Raw genomic sequence first — 16106 nt, forward strand, 5'->3', positions numbered from 1 at the left:
AATACAAAACATTAGCCAGGCGTGGTGGCAGGTGCTTGTGGTCCCAGTTACTCTGGAGGCTGAGGCAGGAGAATGGTGTGAACCCGGGAGGCGGAGCTTGCAATGAGCCAAGATTGCACCACTGCACTCCAGCCCAGGCAACGGAGCAAGACTCCGTCTAAAAAAAAAAAAACAAAAACAAAAATTAGGCCAGGCATGGTGGCGCGCACCTGTAGTCCCAGCTACTCGGGAGGCTGAGGCAGGAGAATCACTTCAACCCAGGAGGCAGACATTGCAGTGAGCAGAGATCGTGCCACTGTACTGCAGCCTGGGCGACAGAGTGAGACTCTGTCTCAAAAAAAAAAAAAAAAAAAAAAAATCAAGTTCCAGTATAAGACTACAGATAATCTGACTGCTAAATTGGTACAAAGATAATTCAATTTATTTCTGCCCTCTAGGTATGCATTGATATGGTCCTTATTCTACATGAAAATTCAATGTGTCACATGGTAGAAGAGGCAAAAAAAAAATTTAGTGTGGTCAAATAGCAATACTGTATTCATGCATTAAATTTTAGTAATCGGTGGGTGTGGTGGCTCATGACTGTAGTCCTAGCACTTTGGGAGGCTGCAGCTGGCAATCGTTTGAGCTCAGGAGTTTGTGACCAGCCTGGGCAACACGGTGAAACTCTGTCTCTACAAAAAAATACAAAAATAGCCAAGCAAGGCAGTGCGCACCTATAGTTCCAGGTACTTGGGGGCTTAGGCAGGAAGACTGCTTGAGCCCAGGAAGTCAAGGCTACAGTGAGCCATGTTCATGCCACTGCATTCCAGCCTGGGAAACAAAGTGAGACTGTCTCAAAAAAAAATTATTAATCTGAAGTATCTAAAACAATCTTACCTCTTTTTTTTTTTTTTAAACATACATTATTATTGCTATTTATTTATTGAGAGACAGGGTCTCAGTATGTTGCTCAGGCTGGTCTTGAACTCCTGGGCTCAAAGGATCCTCCTACCTCAGCCTCCCAAAATGCTGGAATTACAGGTGTGAGCCACCCATGCCTGTCCTAAAACAATCTTGTTAGTGTCTTGGGTTTTTCAAAGCCTGATAAAGTTAAGGAAGTACAGGAAATCTTTTTTTATGAAAACCTCTGTTCTGTAATTTTTTAAAACAAATTTATTTTCCCTAATCTTGCTAGAGGGATGTTCTGTAATTTCTTATTGCTTCATTTTTTATACTATTATTTATTGATAAATGTACTGGATCCCAGGTTGGCTCATGACAAACTTGGTATATTATAAACCACTCAATAGTTTTCTCAATGCAGGAGTATCTTAAACCCTAATTTGGAAACTAGTAAATCTCATTAGCAGCTGCCTTAAAATGCTTTTGTTGTTGTTGTTGTTGAGACGGAGTCTTGCTCTGTCGCCAGGTTGGAGTGAAGTGGCGCGATCTCGGCTCACTGCAACCTCCGCCTCCCAGGTTCAAGCGATTCTCCTGCCTCAGCCTCCCAAGTAGCTGGAACTACAGGCATGTGCCACCACGCCCAGCTAATTTTTGTATTTTTTAGTAGAGATGGGGTTTCACCAAGTTGGCCAGGATGGTCTCGATCTCTCCTGGAACGTGATCCTCCTGCCTTGGCCTCCCAAAGTGCTGGGATTTTAAAATCCTTTTTAAAATTATGTCCCAAAATGCATTTCTATGTCAAGTAGGATTTACTCAGGAAAATGAGCTTCAGAAATATGTCATTTGCATCAGCTTCTAGGTGTTCCTGTAATAAGATCAATAGTTGGGTTTTTTTTTTGGTTTTGGGGTTTTTTTGAGACAGGTTCTGGGTCTGTCGCCCAGGCTGGAATGCAGTGGCACAATCTCGGCTCACTGCAACCTTCTGGGCTCAAGCAATTCTTCCACTTCAGCCTCCCAAGTAGCTGGTACTACAAGTGCACACCACCACACCCAGCTAATTTTTGTATTTTTAGTAGAGATGGGGTTTCCCCGTGTTGCCCAGGCTGGTCTTGAACTCCTGGGCTCAAGCCATCCGCCCACCTTGGCCTCCCTAAGTACTGGGATTACAGGCATAAACCACCACGCCTGGCCCAGTTTGTTTACTCACTGATTTAACCAACCCTATAGAGTGCCTTCTAGGAGCCAGGTGATACTGCTTCAGGCCCTGGGAATACCCTAAGGATGATCTAGACTCAGACTCCTGTCCTTGTGGAACTTACATTCTGGTGGAAAGAGAGACAGTGAACAGTTACAGATACAACATAATGTCATGTAGTGGTAAATACTAGGAAGAAAAATAAAGCAGGGTGAGAGGACGTGAAGTGATGGCACGAGACTTCTTTTTAGACAGTGTGGTCAGGAAGACCTCTGTGAAGAGAGGCATTTGAGCAGAAACCTGTGTAAAGCAAGGGAGCAGACATTTGGAAACCCAGCTCTACCTTGTTCAAGGCACTTCAGATTTAGATTATGCTACTTAAAACACATAAACACACACATTTCAACTTCCGATGCTGTACATTGGATTTGGACATATTGAGTCCTTGTAGTGTTATTTCAGAATAGATATGAGTGTCCAAAGGCAACATATTGGTCAGATTGCTATTATAAAAAACACTATCACTCATAAGATTTTTTTTTATTTTTTATTTTTTTTGAGATGGAATCTCGTTCTGTTGCCAAGGCTGGAGTGCAGTGGCATGATCTCAGATCACTGCAGCCTCTGCCTCCCAGGTTCAAGTGATTCTCCCGCCTCAGCCTCCCAAGTAGCTGGGACTGCAGGTGTGCCCCACCACACCTGGCTAATTTTTGTATTTTTAGTAGAGATGGGGTTTCACCATGTTGGCCAGGCTGGTCTCGAACTCCTGACCTCAAGTGATCTGCCCACCTCAGCCTCCCAAAGTGCTGGGATTATAGGCATGAGCCACCACGCCTGGCCCAGAAGAGCATACTTTTATTTTACTAGGTAGAAGGAAATAGGAAAAATGACAGGTAATGAAATGGCAGTAAAGAGGTGAGGAAGGCTTTGAAATCTTGTAAGCAGAGCAGCTCTGTGATACAGAGCTTCCAATGTAGCCATATGCTAGAAGTCAGTATGTTGTAGAGATGCAAGTCAGTGAGATCAAGGAAGTCAAAGAACCATGAAGAGAACGTGTCAGAAGTGTCATCAGTGTATATCTTGAAATCACCATGAGGGATAAGGACGGAGTGCAGGGAAGAAAGGGAGAGGAGGGTGAGCTTCATGCTAAAGCTGTCCAGGGCAATAGATACTGCTAAGGAATGTGGTGACAGAAACTGGTGGCAAGGTTTTAGAGTAAGAATTGGAGCATTCATCATGGAAGATCAATGACGTGGAAGGTTTATCAAGGAGCAGAAAGTAGGCCATGCTCTCTTCCCTTGAGTCAGGGATTCTGTAAGAAGATGCAAGGTGGGTGCGGTGGCTCACACCTATAATCCCAGCACTTTGGGAGGCTGAGGCGGGTGGATCCCTTGAGGTCAGGAGTTCGAGACCAGCCTGGCCAACATGGTAAAACCCCATCGCTACTAAAAATACAAAAATTAGCCAGGCGTGGTGGTTCACATCTGTAATCCCAACTACTCAGGAGGATGAGGTGGGAGAATTGCTTGAACCCGGGAGGCAGAGTTTGCAGTGAGCCGAGATTGTGCCACTACACTCCAGCCTAGGTGACAGACAAAAAAAATGAGCCAGGCATGGGGCCACTCACCTGTAGTCCCAGCTACTTGGGAGGCTGAGGCAGGAGAATCACTGAACCTGGGAGATGGAGGTTGCAGCGAGCCAAGATTGCACCACTACACTCCAGATTGGGCAACGAAGAGAAACTCCATTTAAAAAAAAAAAAAAAAAAAAAAAAAGATGTGAGGGCCGGGCTTTGGAAGGCCAAAGTGGGCAGATCACCTGAGGTCAGGAGTTCGAGACCAACCTGGCCAACCCCAGCTCTACTAAAAATACAAAATTAGCCTGGCATGGTGGTGTGCACCTGTAATCCTAGCTACTCGGGAGGCTGGGGCAAGAGAATCGCTTGAACCCGGGAGGCGGAGGTTACAGTGAGCAGATTGCGCCACTGCACTTCAGCCTGGGCGACAGAGCAAGACTCTGTCTCAAAAAAAAAAAAAAAGATGTGAGAAAGATAGGCTTCTGAGTTAAGGCAAATCATTCATTCTGTCATTAAACAAATACAAACCAGGGACCTGTCATATGCCAAGTGGTATTCAAAATGGCCCATGTAGACCTTTGTGAAGTATGTGGCCTAACAGACGTTAAACAAACATCTGTGAAACTGGCATAATAAAGTAAGGTAAGTTATATGTGAGACATTCTCTTTTTATAATTCTTGTAAAGCAGTACTTACTTAGGTAATGAGACCATACTGTTTTGTTTTATATTTTTCCTAAGAACTAAAACGTCATCCTCTCTTCAGTGATGTGGACTGGGAAAATTTGCAGCATCAAACTATGCCTTTCATCCCCCAGCCAGATGACGAAACAGATACCTCCTATTTTGAAGCCAGGAATACTGCTCAGCACCTGACCGTATCTGGATTTAGTCTGTAGCACAAACATTTTCCTTTTAGTCTAGCCTTGTGTTATAGAATAAGCTTGCATAATTATATACTCCTTAATACTAGATTGATCTAAGGGGGAAAGATCATTATTTAACCTAATTTAGTGCGCTTTTAATGTACGTTACAGCTTTCACAGAGTTAACGTAATGAAAGGCATATAGTCAGTAATTTATCTTAATCTCAAAACTGTATATAAATCTTCAAAGCTTTTTTCATCTATTTATTTTGTTTATTGCACTTTATGAAAACTGAAGCATCAATAAAATTAGAAGACACTATCGAGAGTGAGCCACTAGCTTGATTTTCTTTCTCCTCTGATTTCAGTTCACTGTTCAGTTTAGTATTAAAATAACAAAATAATCATACAGTTTCATTTGATTGTAATTTACTTGCATATTACCTTCAAAAGCTGTGTTCTTGAGGGCAATCATTTAAGCCATACTTGTGACCTCAGAAATGCAGCTGGAAGGCCGGGCGCAGTGGCTCATGCATGTAATCCCAGCACTATGGGAGGCCGAGGCGGGCTGATCTTGAGGTCAGGAGTTCGAGACCATCCTGGCCAACATAATGAAACCCCGTCTCTACTAAAAATACAAAAATTAGCCGGGCATAGTGGCATGCACCCGTAGTCCCAGCTACTCAGGAGGCTGAGGCAGGAGAACCACTTGAACCTGAGAGGCGGAGGTTGCAGTGAGCTGAGATTGTGCCACTGTACTCTAGCCTGGTGACAAAGCGAGACTGTCTCAAAAAAAAAAGTAAAACCAAGAATCTGACTGAATTGCTAATATTCTCAACTAGATGACTAAATAAGTTAAATTTCATCCCAGTTTCTGATTTTTATCAAATTGTATGGAATAGCACGGCGTTATTTTGAGAATCATAATTACTTTATGTGTGACTGCTACTTACTCTCATTGAATTCTTACCTAATCAATGGACTAACAGTAACAAGTAATAAAAGCCATATCATTTCTCATTAACCTTTTATTTTTAACTTAGTTTTACAATAAACAGAAAAGAACTTGATCATTAAAAAAATACCATAGCTGTCAAGTTTAAATGAGGTTCTTATTAAACAAAGCAAGAACACTATATCCTATAATTACATCTTTACTTTTATATACAAGAACTGTGTGCAAAGTGCTTTTCAAACTATAAAATAAGACTTTGGAACAGGATAGAAATGGTTATCCCTAGGAGTTAGTTATTCCAGACTGCTTGTAATGATTCACAACTGCTTATACTCTTAATTTTCATTTTATTTATGTATATACTAAGAGAAAAGCCACTTTTTACTGATACCAAATTAATATCTAATTTTTTAAAATAATCTTTGATCCACGGGTCTAAATGTGATTTTTACATATAAATTCAGTTGCTTGCTTCACTTTTTCCTAAATAAATAGGGAACACTTTTTAAAAAGCAAATAGTAGTAGATCCCTTTAGATAGACATATTTTAATCAGTGTGGGATTAAATAATTAAAGTTATCTGAAAGAAAAAAATAAGGAAAAAAGGGTTTGGGAAAGGTAAATTGTATTCTTATACTTTTCAGGCAAACAAAGAACCATCCTGTATACTAAAGACAGATTAATTCTTTCTTATTTAAAATACTCTGAACATATGATGCTAAACCCAACATCATACATCTTGAAAATGCTTAAGAATTATTTGCTACAGGCCAGGCGCAATGGCTCACACCTGTAATCCCAGCCCTTTGGGAGGCTGAGGCAGGCCGATCACCTGAGGTTGGGAGTTTGAGATCAGCCTCATCAACATGGAGAAACCCCGTCTCTACTAAAAATACAAAATTAACCAGGCATGGTGGTGCATGCCTGTAATCCCAGCTACCTGGGAGGCTGAAGCAGGAGATGGAGGTTGCAGTGAGCCGAGATCGCGCCATTGCCCTCCAGCCTGGGCAACAAGAGAGAAACTCCGTTTAAAAAAAAAAAAAAAATTATTTGCTATTAAGAGTGAATCAAAGAAATCTTCAAAGCACAAGGTACATCTAAGTGAGCAGGAAGTTTTGGAAGGCATACAGGAGAAGTCTCCAAGGATCTAAATTATAGTCTTCTTTTTGGTCTAGATGAGAGAGGCGGGGAAGAGGGACTTAAATTTCTGTTAGTTAGGCATGCCTTATTCCTACGGAAGAATTTGGCCCGTTAGCTTGCAAATCCCTCCAGTACTCCTGTGAAGTAGGTGTATCTAAAATAGTATACCCCGAAGGAAAAACTGAGGCACTAAGAGGTTAAGAGTCCAGTCTGTATAGTTCATCAGTTGCACAAAAGTGATTTTCATGTGGTTCCTTTTTGACTGCTGTAAAAACAGTAAAAATAAGTTTTCATTTTATATTTCAAAGCACCCTATGAAGCAGACACTAGATATCCTCAGTTAAAGAAAAATGATTACAAAGGAATACATTTGTATGGTTGAATAAAAACCTCATTAATCATCTACAGGCTCAGAATACACTTTTAAACCTACATGAAGCTCATTCTTCACCATTTCCATCGGCGCGTTATGTCTAGTCTGCAAATCATTTATAAAAACTCAGTCTGGTACATAGGACTCTGCTTTTTAATAATGATGCCTGAACACCAAACTCAAGAGTTGTGAACACCCAAGAAAGAATATGCGCAGCCCACAAAGTGAATATGACGTTTCTTCCTGTGGTTTTCTACTACGTGGCATGGCGACTCCGTGACTAAGATATGAAGTTGATTACATCTCATTTGAAATTCACTCCTAGTTTGCATTCTTTCTTTTATTTAATTTAGAAAATTAAAAATAATAACTTATAAATTTGATCTCATTATCACAATGGTACCTTTGAAAAGCAGCTTATGTTACTCTATGGAAGATAATCAGGTAAACTTGTTACCAAATGATCATTAATAATTTAATGTCCTTCAAGTTCAAGGGCAGGGTAAATCTGTGTATACTACTTATAACCTAGCAGAGATTGATTATTCAAGTATCAGCAATATTAGTCCTTAAAATGTTATCGCTTGTGTAGTGCAAAATATATATGTGTATATATGTACACAAACCAAACTACTGGACAAAAAAAGCAATGTAATCATCACAAACTAAGATTTTCTTGTCAACAGCACAATCCAGTTCATTCTGAGGTCATCCAGTTCCAGTAGTCTTCTTGAGGAAAATGCCATTTTCCTCAGTTCAGTTTTCTTTAAAAAGAAAATAAAAACCAATTTTCTGTGAGTATGAATGCAAATAATTCTCTGGATGGTAATATAATAATACCATTCAAATTCAAAATAAAACCATAACATTACCAACAGTCTTTATAAAACTACTTCATATGACTTGCAGCCCGATAGGAAAGATCCAATTACAAGTGCTGACATTACCAAACAATTTTAAATTATTTATTTATTGTTTGAGGCAAAGTCTTGCTCTGTCGTCCAGGCTGGAGTGCAATGGCGCCATCTTGGCTCACTGCAACCTCCGCCTCCCAGGTTCAAGCAATTCTCCTGCCTCAGCCTCGCAAGTAGCTGGCATTACAGGTGCCCGCCACCACACCCGGGTAATTTCTGTATTTCTAGTAGAGACAAGGTTTCACCATCTTGAACTCCTGACCTCAGGTGATCTACCCACCTCGGCCTCCCAAAGTGTTGGGATTACAGGCGTTAGCCATGGCGCCTGGCCATCCCGGCCAGTTTTTAATAAATAATTTAAATGCACATTCATCCTCTCTTACCTTCTAGATTCTTACGCTTTTCTAATTGGCTATGACACAATTAAGATTTGTGGAAATGACTTCATAATTTTATCAAAATGGAAAAGTTGTGAAACAAATCCTTGACAAAACTGTAAGAGGATAATAGATGTACGACCTGGACTATTCATTTAATCAACATGAGTTATGTTTCTATTGGTTTCCAGGCTCTGTGCCACGCCCTGGGCTTTCAGAGATAAACAAGGCAGGCTCTCAGGCCTCAAGACAGCTCTCAGTTTAGGTGGTGGAGGAGGAAGAGGCATATAAACCCCAAACTTGGATATATACAATGTGATGGTTTCAAAGACAGAAGAGTGAATGAACTATCAGAAAAGGCTGAGCTCATTAGCACAAGACACACAATCACATATGATCTGAGTTCTGCTCCAAAATCTACAAACCCTGCCCAGCACTCAAGATGCCAAAATGCCTGAAACTCTCATAACAGATTGATTCCTCTCTGTAGAAATACTCTTATGCAACTCCTTTGGCAGGAGTGATATTTTAAATAATCAGATCATTCCTTATCCTCTACAGAAATCCTCTTATATACATCTCCTTGGCAGGAGTGACATTTTAAATAGTCAGATCAACTTTCACATAACAGAAGGAGATCCCAGCTGCAGGAAGAAAACAGGCCCCTGGAGGAAGAGAACTGAAATGGTTGACAAAGACAAGAGAGATGTGGATCCTTGTAAAGACCAACTGCCTGAGTGAGGTTTGAGCAAAAATGTTAGCCGCAGGGTGCCTGCACAATTAGCCACACTTATCAAGAATCTGCGTGATGTAGATTACTACACACAATCCTTTGCAGATTTATAAAAGGGCAGACAAAGCTGGAACAGTAGCTCACACCTGTAATTCCAGCATTTTGGGAGGCCGAGGTGGGTGGATCACGAGGTCGGGAGATCAAGACCATCCTGCTAACACGGTGAAACTCCGTCTCTACTAAAAATACAAAAAATTAGCCGGGCGTGTCTCAAAAAATAAAATTAAATTAAAACAATAAAAAAGGGCAGACAACTTGGTCTCTGAATCCCCAATCTTTTTTTTTTTTTTGAGACAGAGTCTCACTCTGTCACCCAGGCTGGAGTGCAGTGGTGCACGATCTCAGCTCACCGCAACCTCCACCTCCTGGGTTCAAGCTATTCTGCCTCAGCCTCCCGAAATGCTGGGATTACAGGTGTGAGCCACTGTGCCCAGTCTGAACCCCCAATCTTCTAAGGTAATAGAGTAAACATAAATCACTGTCTTCAGAACTTTAGACTTGTTTTCAGGCTCTTAGTGAGATCTTTCTGTTTTGTTTTGTTCTAAATCAACTTGCAAAATGGAGGGTATAGTGTGATAGAAGAAAAGTCACAGGAAACAACAGATAAGGGAACAGGAATAAATTCTGCCTTACCCCTCACCGCGGTGAATGCTGCTGTAGCTGCACTGCTGCGGTTCCTTCTCCTTAGAAGCCCGGGCCTGACTTTCTGTGTCAGTGCCTTCTGCCCTAGGCTCCATTTGGAGAATATTCTTCCTGAGACCCTCCCCACTCCCAACAAGTTTGTATTTATTACCTCTCTACAGAAGGCTGCATGTCCCCAAGATTCCATGATAGCACATTTAGGAATCTGGGCAGGCTGCTTAAGAAAACTGGTTAGTCAAGACTATCCTGGCTAACACAGTGAAACCCCATCTCTACTGAAAATACAAAAACACAATTAGCCGGGCGTGGTGGCGGGCGCCTGTAGTCCCAGCTACTCGACTACTCGGGAGACTGCGGGACAATGGCGTGAACCCGGGATGGGCAGCTTGCAGTAAACCGAGATAATGCCACTGCAATCCAGCCTGGGCGATAGAGCGAGACTCTATCTCAAAAAAGAAAACTGGTTAGAAACATCCTTTCCTTCAAAGTAATGTCAGAGGCATGTGAACCAGAGTAACTCCATCTTAAATAGGATCTGGGTAAAATGAGGCTGAGATCTACTGGGCTGCATTCCCAGACGGTTAAGCCATTCTAAGTTACAGGATGAGACAGCAGGTCGGCACAAGATACAGGTCATAAAGACCTTGCTGATAAAACAGGTTGCAATAAAAAAGCTGGCTAAAACCCACCAAAACCAAGATAGTGATGAGAGTGACCTTTGGTCTTCCTCACTGCTACACTCCCACCAGTGCCATGACAATTTACAAATGCCATGGCAACATCAGGAAGTTACCCTATATGGTCTAAAAAGGGGAAGCACGAATAATCCACCCCTTGTTTAGCATATCATCAAGAAATAACCACAAAAATGGGCAACGAGCAGCCATTATTCTATCCCTGTACTTTCTTTTTTCTTTTTTTTTTTGAGATGGAGTCTCACTGTGTCACCTAGGCTGGAGTACAGTGGCATGATCTCAGCTCACTGCAACCTCCACCTCTGGGTTCAAGCAATTCCCCTGCCTCAGCCTCCCTAGTAGCTGGGATTATGGGCACCAGACCACAACCAGCTAATTTTTGCATTTTTAGTAGAGATGGGGTTTCACCATGTTGGTCAGGCTGGTCTCGAACTCCTGACCTCAGGTGATGGGCCCACCTCAGCCTCCCAAAGTGCTGGGATTACAGGCGTGAGCCACCACGCATGGCCTATTCCTCTAACTTCTTAAACTTGCTTTCACTTTACTCTTACAGACTTGCCCTGAATTTTTTCTTGCACAAGAAAGATCCAAGAACTCTCTCTTGGGGTCTGGATTGGGGCCCCTTTCTTGTAACAGTAATATTTAGGCTGGGCATGGTGGTTCAGTCCTGTAATCCCAGTATGAGAGAGACTGAGGTGGGAGGATCTCTTGAGGGCAGGAGTTCAAGACTAGCCTTGGCAATATAGTGAGACCCCATCTCAACAAAAACTAAGAAAATTAGCTGACACCTGCCTGTAGTCCCAGCTTCTCAGGAGGCTGAGGCAGGAGGATTGCTTGAGCCCAGGAGTTTGAGGCTGCAATGACCAATGATTGTGCCATTACACTGCAACCCAGGCAAGAGAGTGAGACCCTGTCTCAGATAAATAAATAAATAAAGTAATAGTTTAAGAGTAGTTCTTAGACTTAACAGGTCTGCTTTCAGTATTTAACTCAAGGATAATTTTAATAGCAGAGTTGTCAGGCTAGACAACCAGGGACAGGTGTTACCACAGGAGACCGTTCAGGGCCTATTTCTGAACAAGAAGTCTGCAGGCTTTGTTCTTCCTATCACATACAGAATTTTCTTCTGATTCATTGCAGAGTGATAGCGTAAGAAATCTCTTTTACTTTTAAATTTATATTATTCCACACTAGGAAAAAAAAACAGCAGACTTTATGTATTACTTTTAATGTTGAAGGAAAAGATATTTATTTTCAAAAGCTTATCACAGGTTCAGTGCGCTGGCTCACGCCTGTAATCCCAACACTTTGAGAAGCCGAAGAGGCTGGATCACCTGAGATCAGGAGTTCGAGACCAGTCTGGTCAACATGGTGACACCCCATCTCTACTAAAAATACAAAAATTAGTTGGGCGTGGTGGCGCATGCCTGTAGTCCCAGCTACTCAGGAGGCTGAGGCAAGAAAATCACTTGAACCCAGAAGGCAGAGGTTGCAGTGAGCCGAGATCACGCCACTGCACTCCAGCCTCCAGTCCTATATGTTTTATATACATATAAGACTATCCTATCTCTATTGGACACATCCTAGTATGTCTGTGTCCACATGCATATTTATTCAATAAAATGAAAGCTTTTCCATGTCTTATGGTACTTCTGTTTGCCATCTTGCCCAAAGAGGGATTCAGTCATAGACTCAACACATTTATTGAGCACCTACTACATGCCAGACACTGTTTTGGGGGATGAGCTACAGGATGATCCCCATTATGAGTAGGGCACACCCTCTATTTGCCCACACTTTCCCCATCCTAATCAGATTTCTAGACCTTTCTCTTAATCTCTAACATAGAACCTGTCTCTTCCAAACCATACAACTGCTCTCTGGTCTTCATTCCTTTAACCAGCAGATTAAAAATTGCTAAACAATGCTAGATGAAAAGATGTCTAAATCCCCTCAAGACTAAAACTTATTTCCACCATATCAAATATGACCCTACCACCAACCACAGTTAATCTATTACATATATAAGCAAACAATATGTAAAAATACTACACGTCATCAAAATGAAGTTGCACAGTGCTGCAGAATTTGCAATTTGGAAGGATCAAACAGTTAACATACAGTAAAAAACTTATAAAGGTTCAATAATAAACAAGTAGAAAATTAAAAATAGGAAAGAGTTTCTACATTCAGAGACATCTATGAACAGCTAAAAGGGATATTTAGGAGAAATAGTGAACAACCTTTTACAAAACTTCTACTAGTAAGGAACATTTTAAAAAGTTTTAGAAAAACTCTAATTTTATGTGACTGTTGAAGCTGAGTGTGGTTTGTTTTTTCAGTCTTTAATGAATTGATAAGCTGCTTCCATCTTAAACATAAAATAAATTATTAACCAAAGTAAGCTTTAGGTTTTTTTTTTTTCCCAGGCAAATTCCTCTACTCTCTAACTCCCAACTTTCCACAACGGAAACATGAAAAGGAACTTTGAGATGCATTAAAAATATGTAAACATCTACCCATAGTGGCACGGAGCTCTGCTGCTTATATCCAGCATTACTACATATCTAACAAACGCTTGGTTCTTCTTTCCTATTACCAGGGATATTTTAATGTAAAACACTGTATAGCACTAAACCCAACCATCACAGGAGGAATTGAAAATGTGTAAAAGAAGAAAAGAAAGGATTTAAATTCAGGTCTATATCTTTCTTTTTGATTTTTTGAGACAGTCTCACTCCATCACCCAGGCTGGAGTGCAGTGGCATGATCATGATTCATGGCAACCTCAACCTCCTGGGCTCAAGTTGATCCTCCCGCCTCAGCTTCCCGAGTATCTGGGACTAGAGACATGCACAACCAACCCGGCTAATTTTTTATTTAATTTTTTAAACTTTTTGTAGAGACAGTCTCACTTTCTCACCCAGGCTGTTCTTGAATTCCTGGGCTCAAGCAATCCACCCAACTCAGCTTCCCAAAGTCCTGGGATTGTAGACATGAGCCATCGCACCTGGCAACTTTTAAGATTTAAGGATTTTCTTGAACCCAAGGGTTTGGCCTCAGGTTATTCCTAACATGGACAGACTCAGAGTTACTTTCAGGGATTCCAATCTATTATTTTCTGACCTATTTGAGGTATCTTGTCATCCCAAACTGAAATTCCGACCCTCAAATTAAAGTAACGTCCGGCCAGGCACAGTGGCTCGTGCCTGTAATTCCAGCTCTTTGGGAAGCCGAGGTGGGCAAATCACCTGAGGTCAGGAGTTTGAGACCAATCTGGCCAACATGGTGAAACTCCATCTCTACTAAAAATACAAAAATTAGCTGGGCGTGGTGCCACATGCCTGTAATCCCAGCTGCTTGGGAGGCTGAGGCAGGAGAATCGCTTGAACCCGGGAGGCAGAGGTTGCAGTGAGCTGAGATGGCGCCACTGCACTCCAGCCTGGGCAATAAGAGCAAAACTTCATCTCAAAAACACAAATTAATAAAATAAAATAAATTTTAAAAATAAAGGTACCTCCAAATTCCTGTTTAATTAATTGTTTAAAATAGAGACAGCATCTCCCCATGTTGCCCAGGCCTGTTTCAAACTCCTTTGCTCAAGCAATCCTCCTGCCTCGCCCTCCCCAAAGTGCTGGGATAACAGGTGTGAGCCACTGTGCCTTTAAGAACATTGTTTCCTCACAAACCATAACATTTAAACTACACATAAACTGCGCCCAGTGGTACATGCCTGTAGTCCCAGCCACTCAGGAGGCTGAGGCGGAAAGGAGCACTTGAGCCAAGGAGTCTGAGGCTTCAGTGCACACGATCATGCCTGTGAATAGCCACTGCCCTCCAGTCTGGGCAACAAAACGAGACCTGGTCTCAAAAAAAGAAAAAAAGAAGAAAAAAAGCAGCGTGTAGTCATTTTTGTGTTGTTGCCTAAATCAAAGGTGTGTAAATCCATCAGATGCTCTCAAGTGAAAATGTTTTTAAGTCTAACAAGTACCTAGGAATCCACAAGATAACATTTCCAAGGTAGTTTCAGTCTCAGGATAAATATAGAATGTTCACTATGACGATGGATGTATCTATAAAAGGGACCTAGCATCCCTTAATTGCTGCTTAAAACTCTGTCTACTATAGGTTATGAGAGTTATACAACATTTCAAATGATAAAACTGGTCTTACCTTCTCCTTCTTTGATAGTATAAATACACCAACCACTGTGCAATAAAAGGCCATATGATGGCAAAAGTTAGCACACCAGGAGACATCTCGAAGGGCCACCAAGATGGTCTCTGAGAAAATACAATGAGCTTGTCACCAACTGCATGTATCAACTTACAAACATACCTAATTCACAATTTTGAAAGTGGAAAAGAAAATTAGTAACAAATCTCACTCCTGCTGAAAAGGAGGAAGATATTCTGCATTTCAGAGTATAATTTAGGAAGCAGGCTTTCAGGAGTAGTTCAGGCTTAAATAAACACAAAACAAGTATTTTTTAACTGCAAAGGTAGATTTCATTTGGAATGATTTAAAGATTTTGTATATTCTAAATGTATTGTAACATATGAAACCCTGGGCCGGGCGCGGTGGCTCATGCCTATAATCCCAGCAGTCTGGGAGGCTGAGGCAGGTGGATCGCGAAGTCAGGAGATCGAGACCATCCTGGCTAACATGGTGAAACCCCGTCGCTACTAAAAATACAAAAAATTAGCCGGGCATGGTGGCAGGCACCTGTAGTTCCAGCTACTCAGGAAGCTGAGGCAGGAGAATGGCATGAACCCAGGAGGTGGAGTTTGCAGTGAGCCGAGATCGCGCCACTGCACTCCAGCCTAGACGAGAGTGAGACTCCATCTCAAAATAAAACAAAACAAAACATATGAAACCCTGGCATTTAAATTTTTAAAAAACCGTCTTACCTGTGAGGTGGGCTGAGGAGTAGTCTGCAATGTTGATGTTGACGATTTTGCCTGTAAATGCAAATGAAAGTGACTTAGCCTTGAAAAAATGAAAGACACAATAATTTTTCTATTTCCCATCTTTTTTTAAAAGGCAGAAATATTGAGGGTTTTTTTTGGGGTTGCTTTTGTTTTCTTTATGTATAGAACGGTTGGAACATAGAAATATTAGTTTATGGCCGGGCGCGGTGGCTCAAGCCTGTAATCCCAGCACTTTGGGAGGCCGAGACGGGTGGATCACGAGGTCAGGAGATCAAGACCATCCTGGCTAACACGGTGAAACCCCGTCTCTACTAAAAAATACAAAAAAACTAGCCGGGCGAGGTGGCGGGCGCCTGTAGTCCCAGCTACTCGGGAGGCTGAGGCAGGAGAATGGCCTGAACCCGGGAGGCGGAGCTTGCAGTGAGCTGAGATCCGGCCACTGCACTCCAGCAAGGGGGACAGAGTGAGACTCCGTCTCAAAAAAAAAAAAAAAAAAAAAAAAAAAGAAATATTAGTTTATTCAGTATTTTTCTGCTAACTATACTTAGATTATCCTGAAACTAATACTTACCAAAGGACAAGTTCCCTAAAATGGCAATCCAAACAATACTTTGATGCTTTAAGTTTTTAGCTCAAATTGCATAAAATTATCAAAATAAAACCTCAAATAAATCTAAACTCTTATGTTTACAGTCTTATTACATTACCTACTTGACTTTTCTTTTAGAGACACGATCTTGGCTCACTGCAACCTCTGCCTCACAA

The 16106-nt window shown here is 41.5% G+C and overlaps 2 protein-coding genes across 27 annotated transcripts in view; one reads left to right on the forward strand and one right to left on the reverse strand.

Annotated features, from left to right (window-relative positions):
- The window catches only part of MASTL (microtubule associated serine/threonine kinase like), a 33908-nt gene extending 29065 nt beyond the window's left edge, over nucleotides 1-4843 (forward strand). For all 13 annotated transcript variants that reach the window (XM_077946059.1, XM_077946061.1, XM_001104617.5 and 10 more), the window contains one exon: nucleotides 4397-4843. In XM_077946059.1, the coding sequence (XP_077802185.1) occupies nucleotides 4397-4554 (158 nt within the window). In that variant the 3' untranslated portion in view covers nucleotides 4555-4843. The remainder of the gene's footprint in view (nucleotides 1-4396) is intronic.
- A 691-nt stretch (nucleotides 4844-5534) lies between these two features.
- ACBD5 (acyl-CoA binding domain containing 5) overlaps nucleotides 5535-16106 on the reverse strand; it is a 47981-nt gene continuing 37409 nt past the window's right edge. For all 14 annotated transcript variants that reach the window (XM_028826115.2, XM_028826110.2, XM_028826118.2 and 11 more), the window contains 3 exons: nucleotides 15321-15371; nucleotides 14584-14693; nucleotides 5535-7753 (listed from right to left, as the gene is read on the reverse strand). In XM_028826115.2, the coding sequence (XP_028681948.1) occupies nucleotides 7741-7753; nucleotides 14584-14693; nucleotides 15321-15371 (174 nt within the window). In that variant the 3' untranslated portion in view covers nucleotides 5535-7740. The remainder of the gene's footprint in view (nucleotides 7754-14583; nucleotides 14694-15320; nucleotides 15372-16106) is intronic.

The sequence above is a fragment of the Macaca mulatta genome, chromosome 9 (genome assembly GCF_049350105.2).
Source record: "Macaca mulatta isolate MMU2019108-1 chromosome 9, T2T-MMU8v2.0, whole genome shotgun sequence".
Lineage (NCBI taxonomy): Eukaryota > Metazoa > Chordata > Mammalia > Primates > Cercopithecidae > Macaca > Macaca mulatta.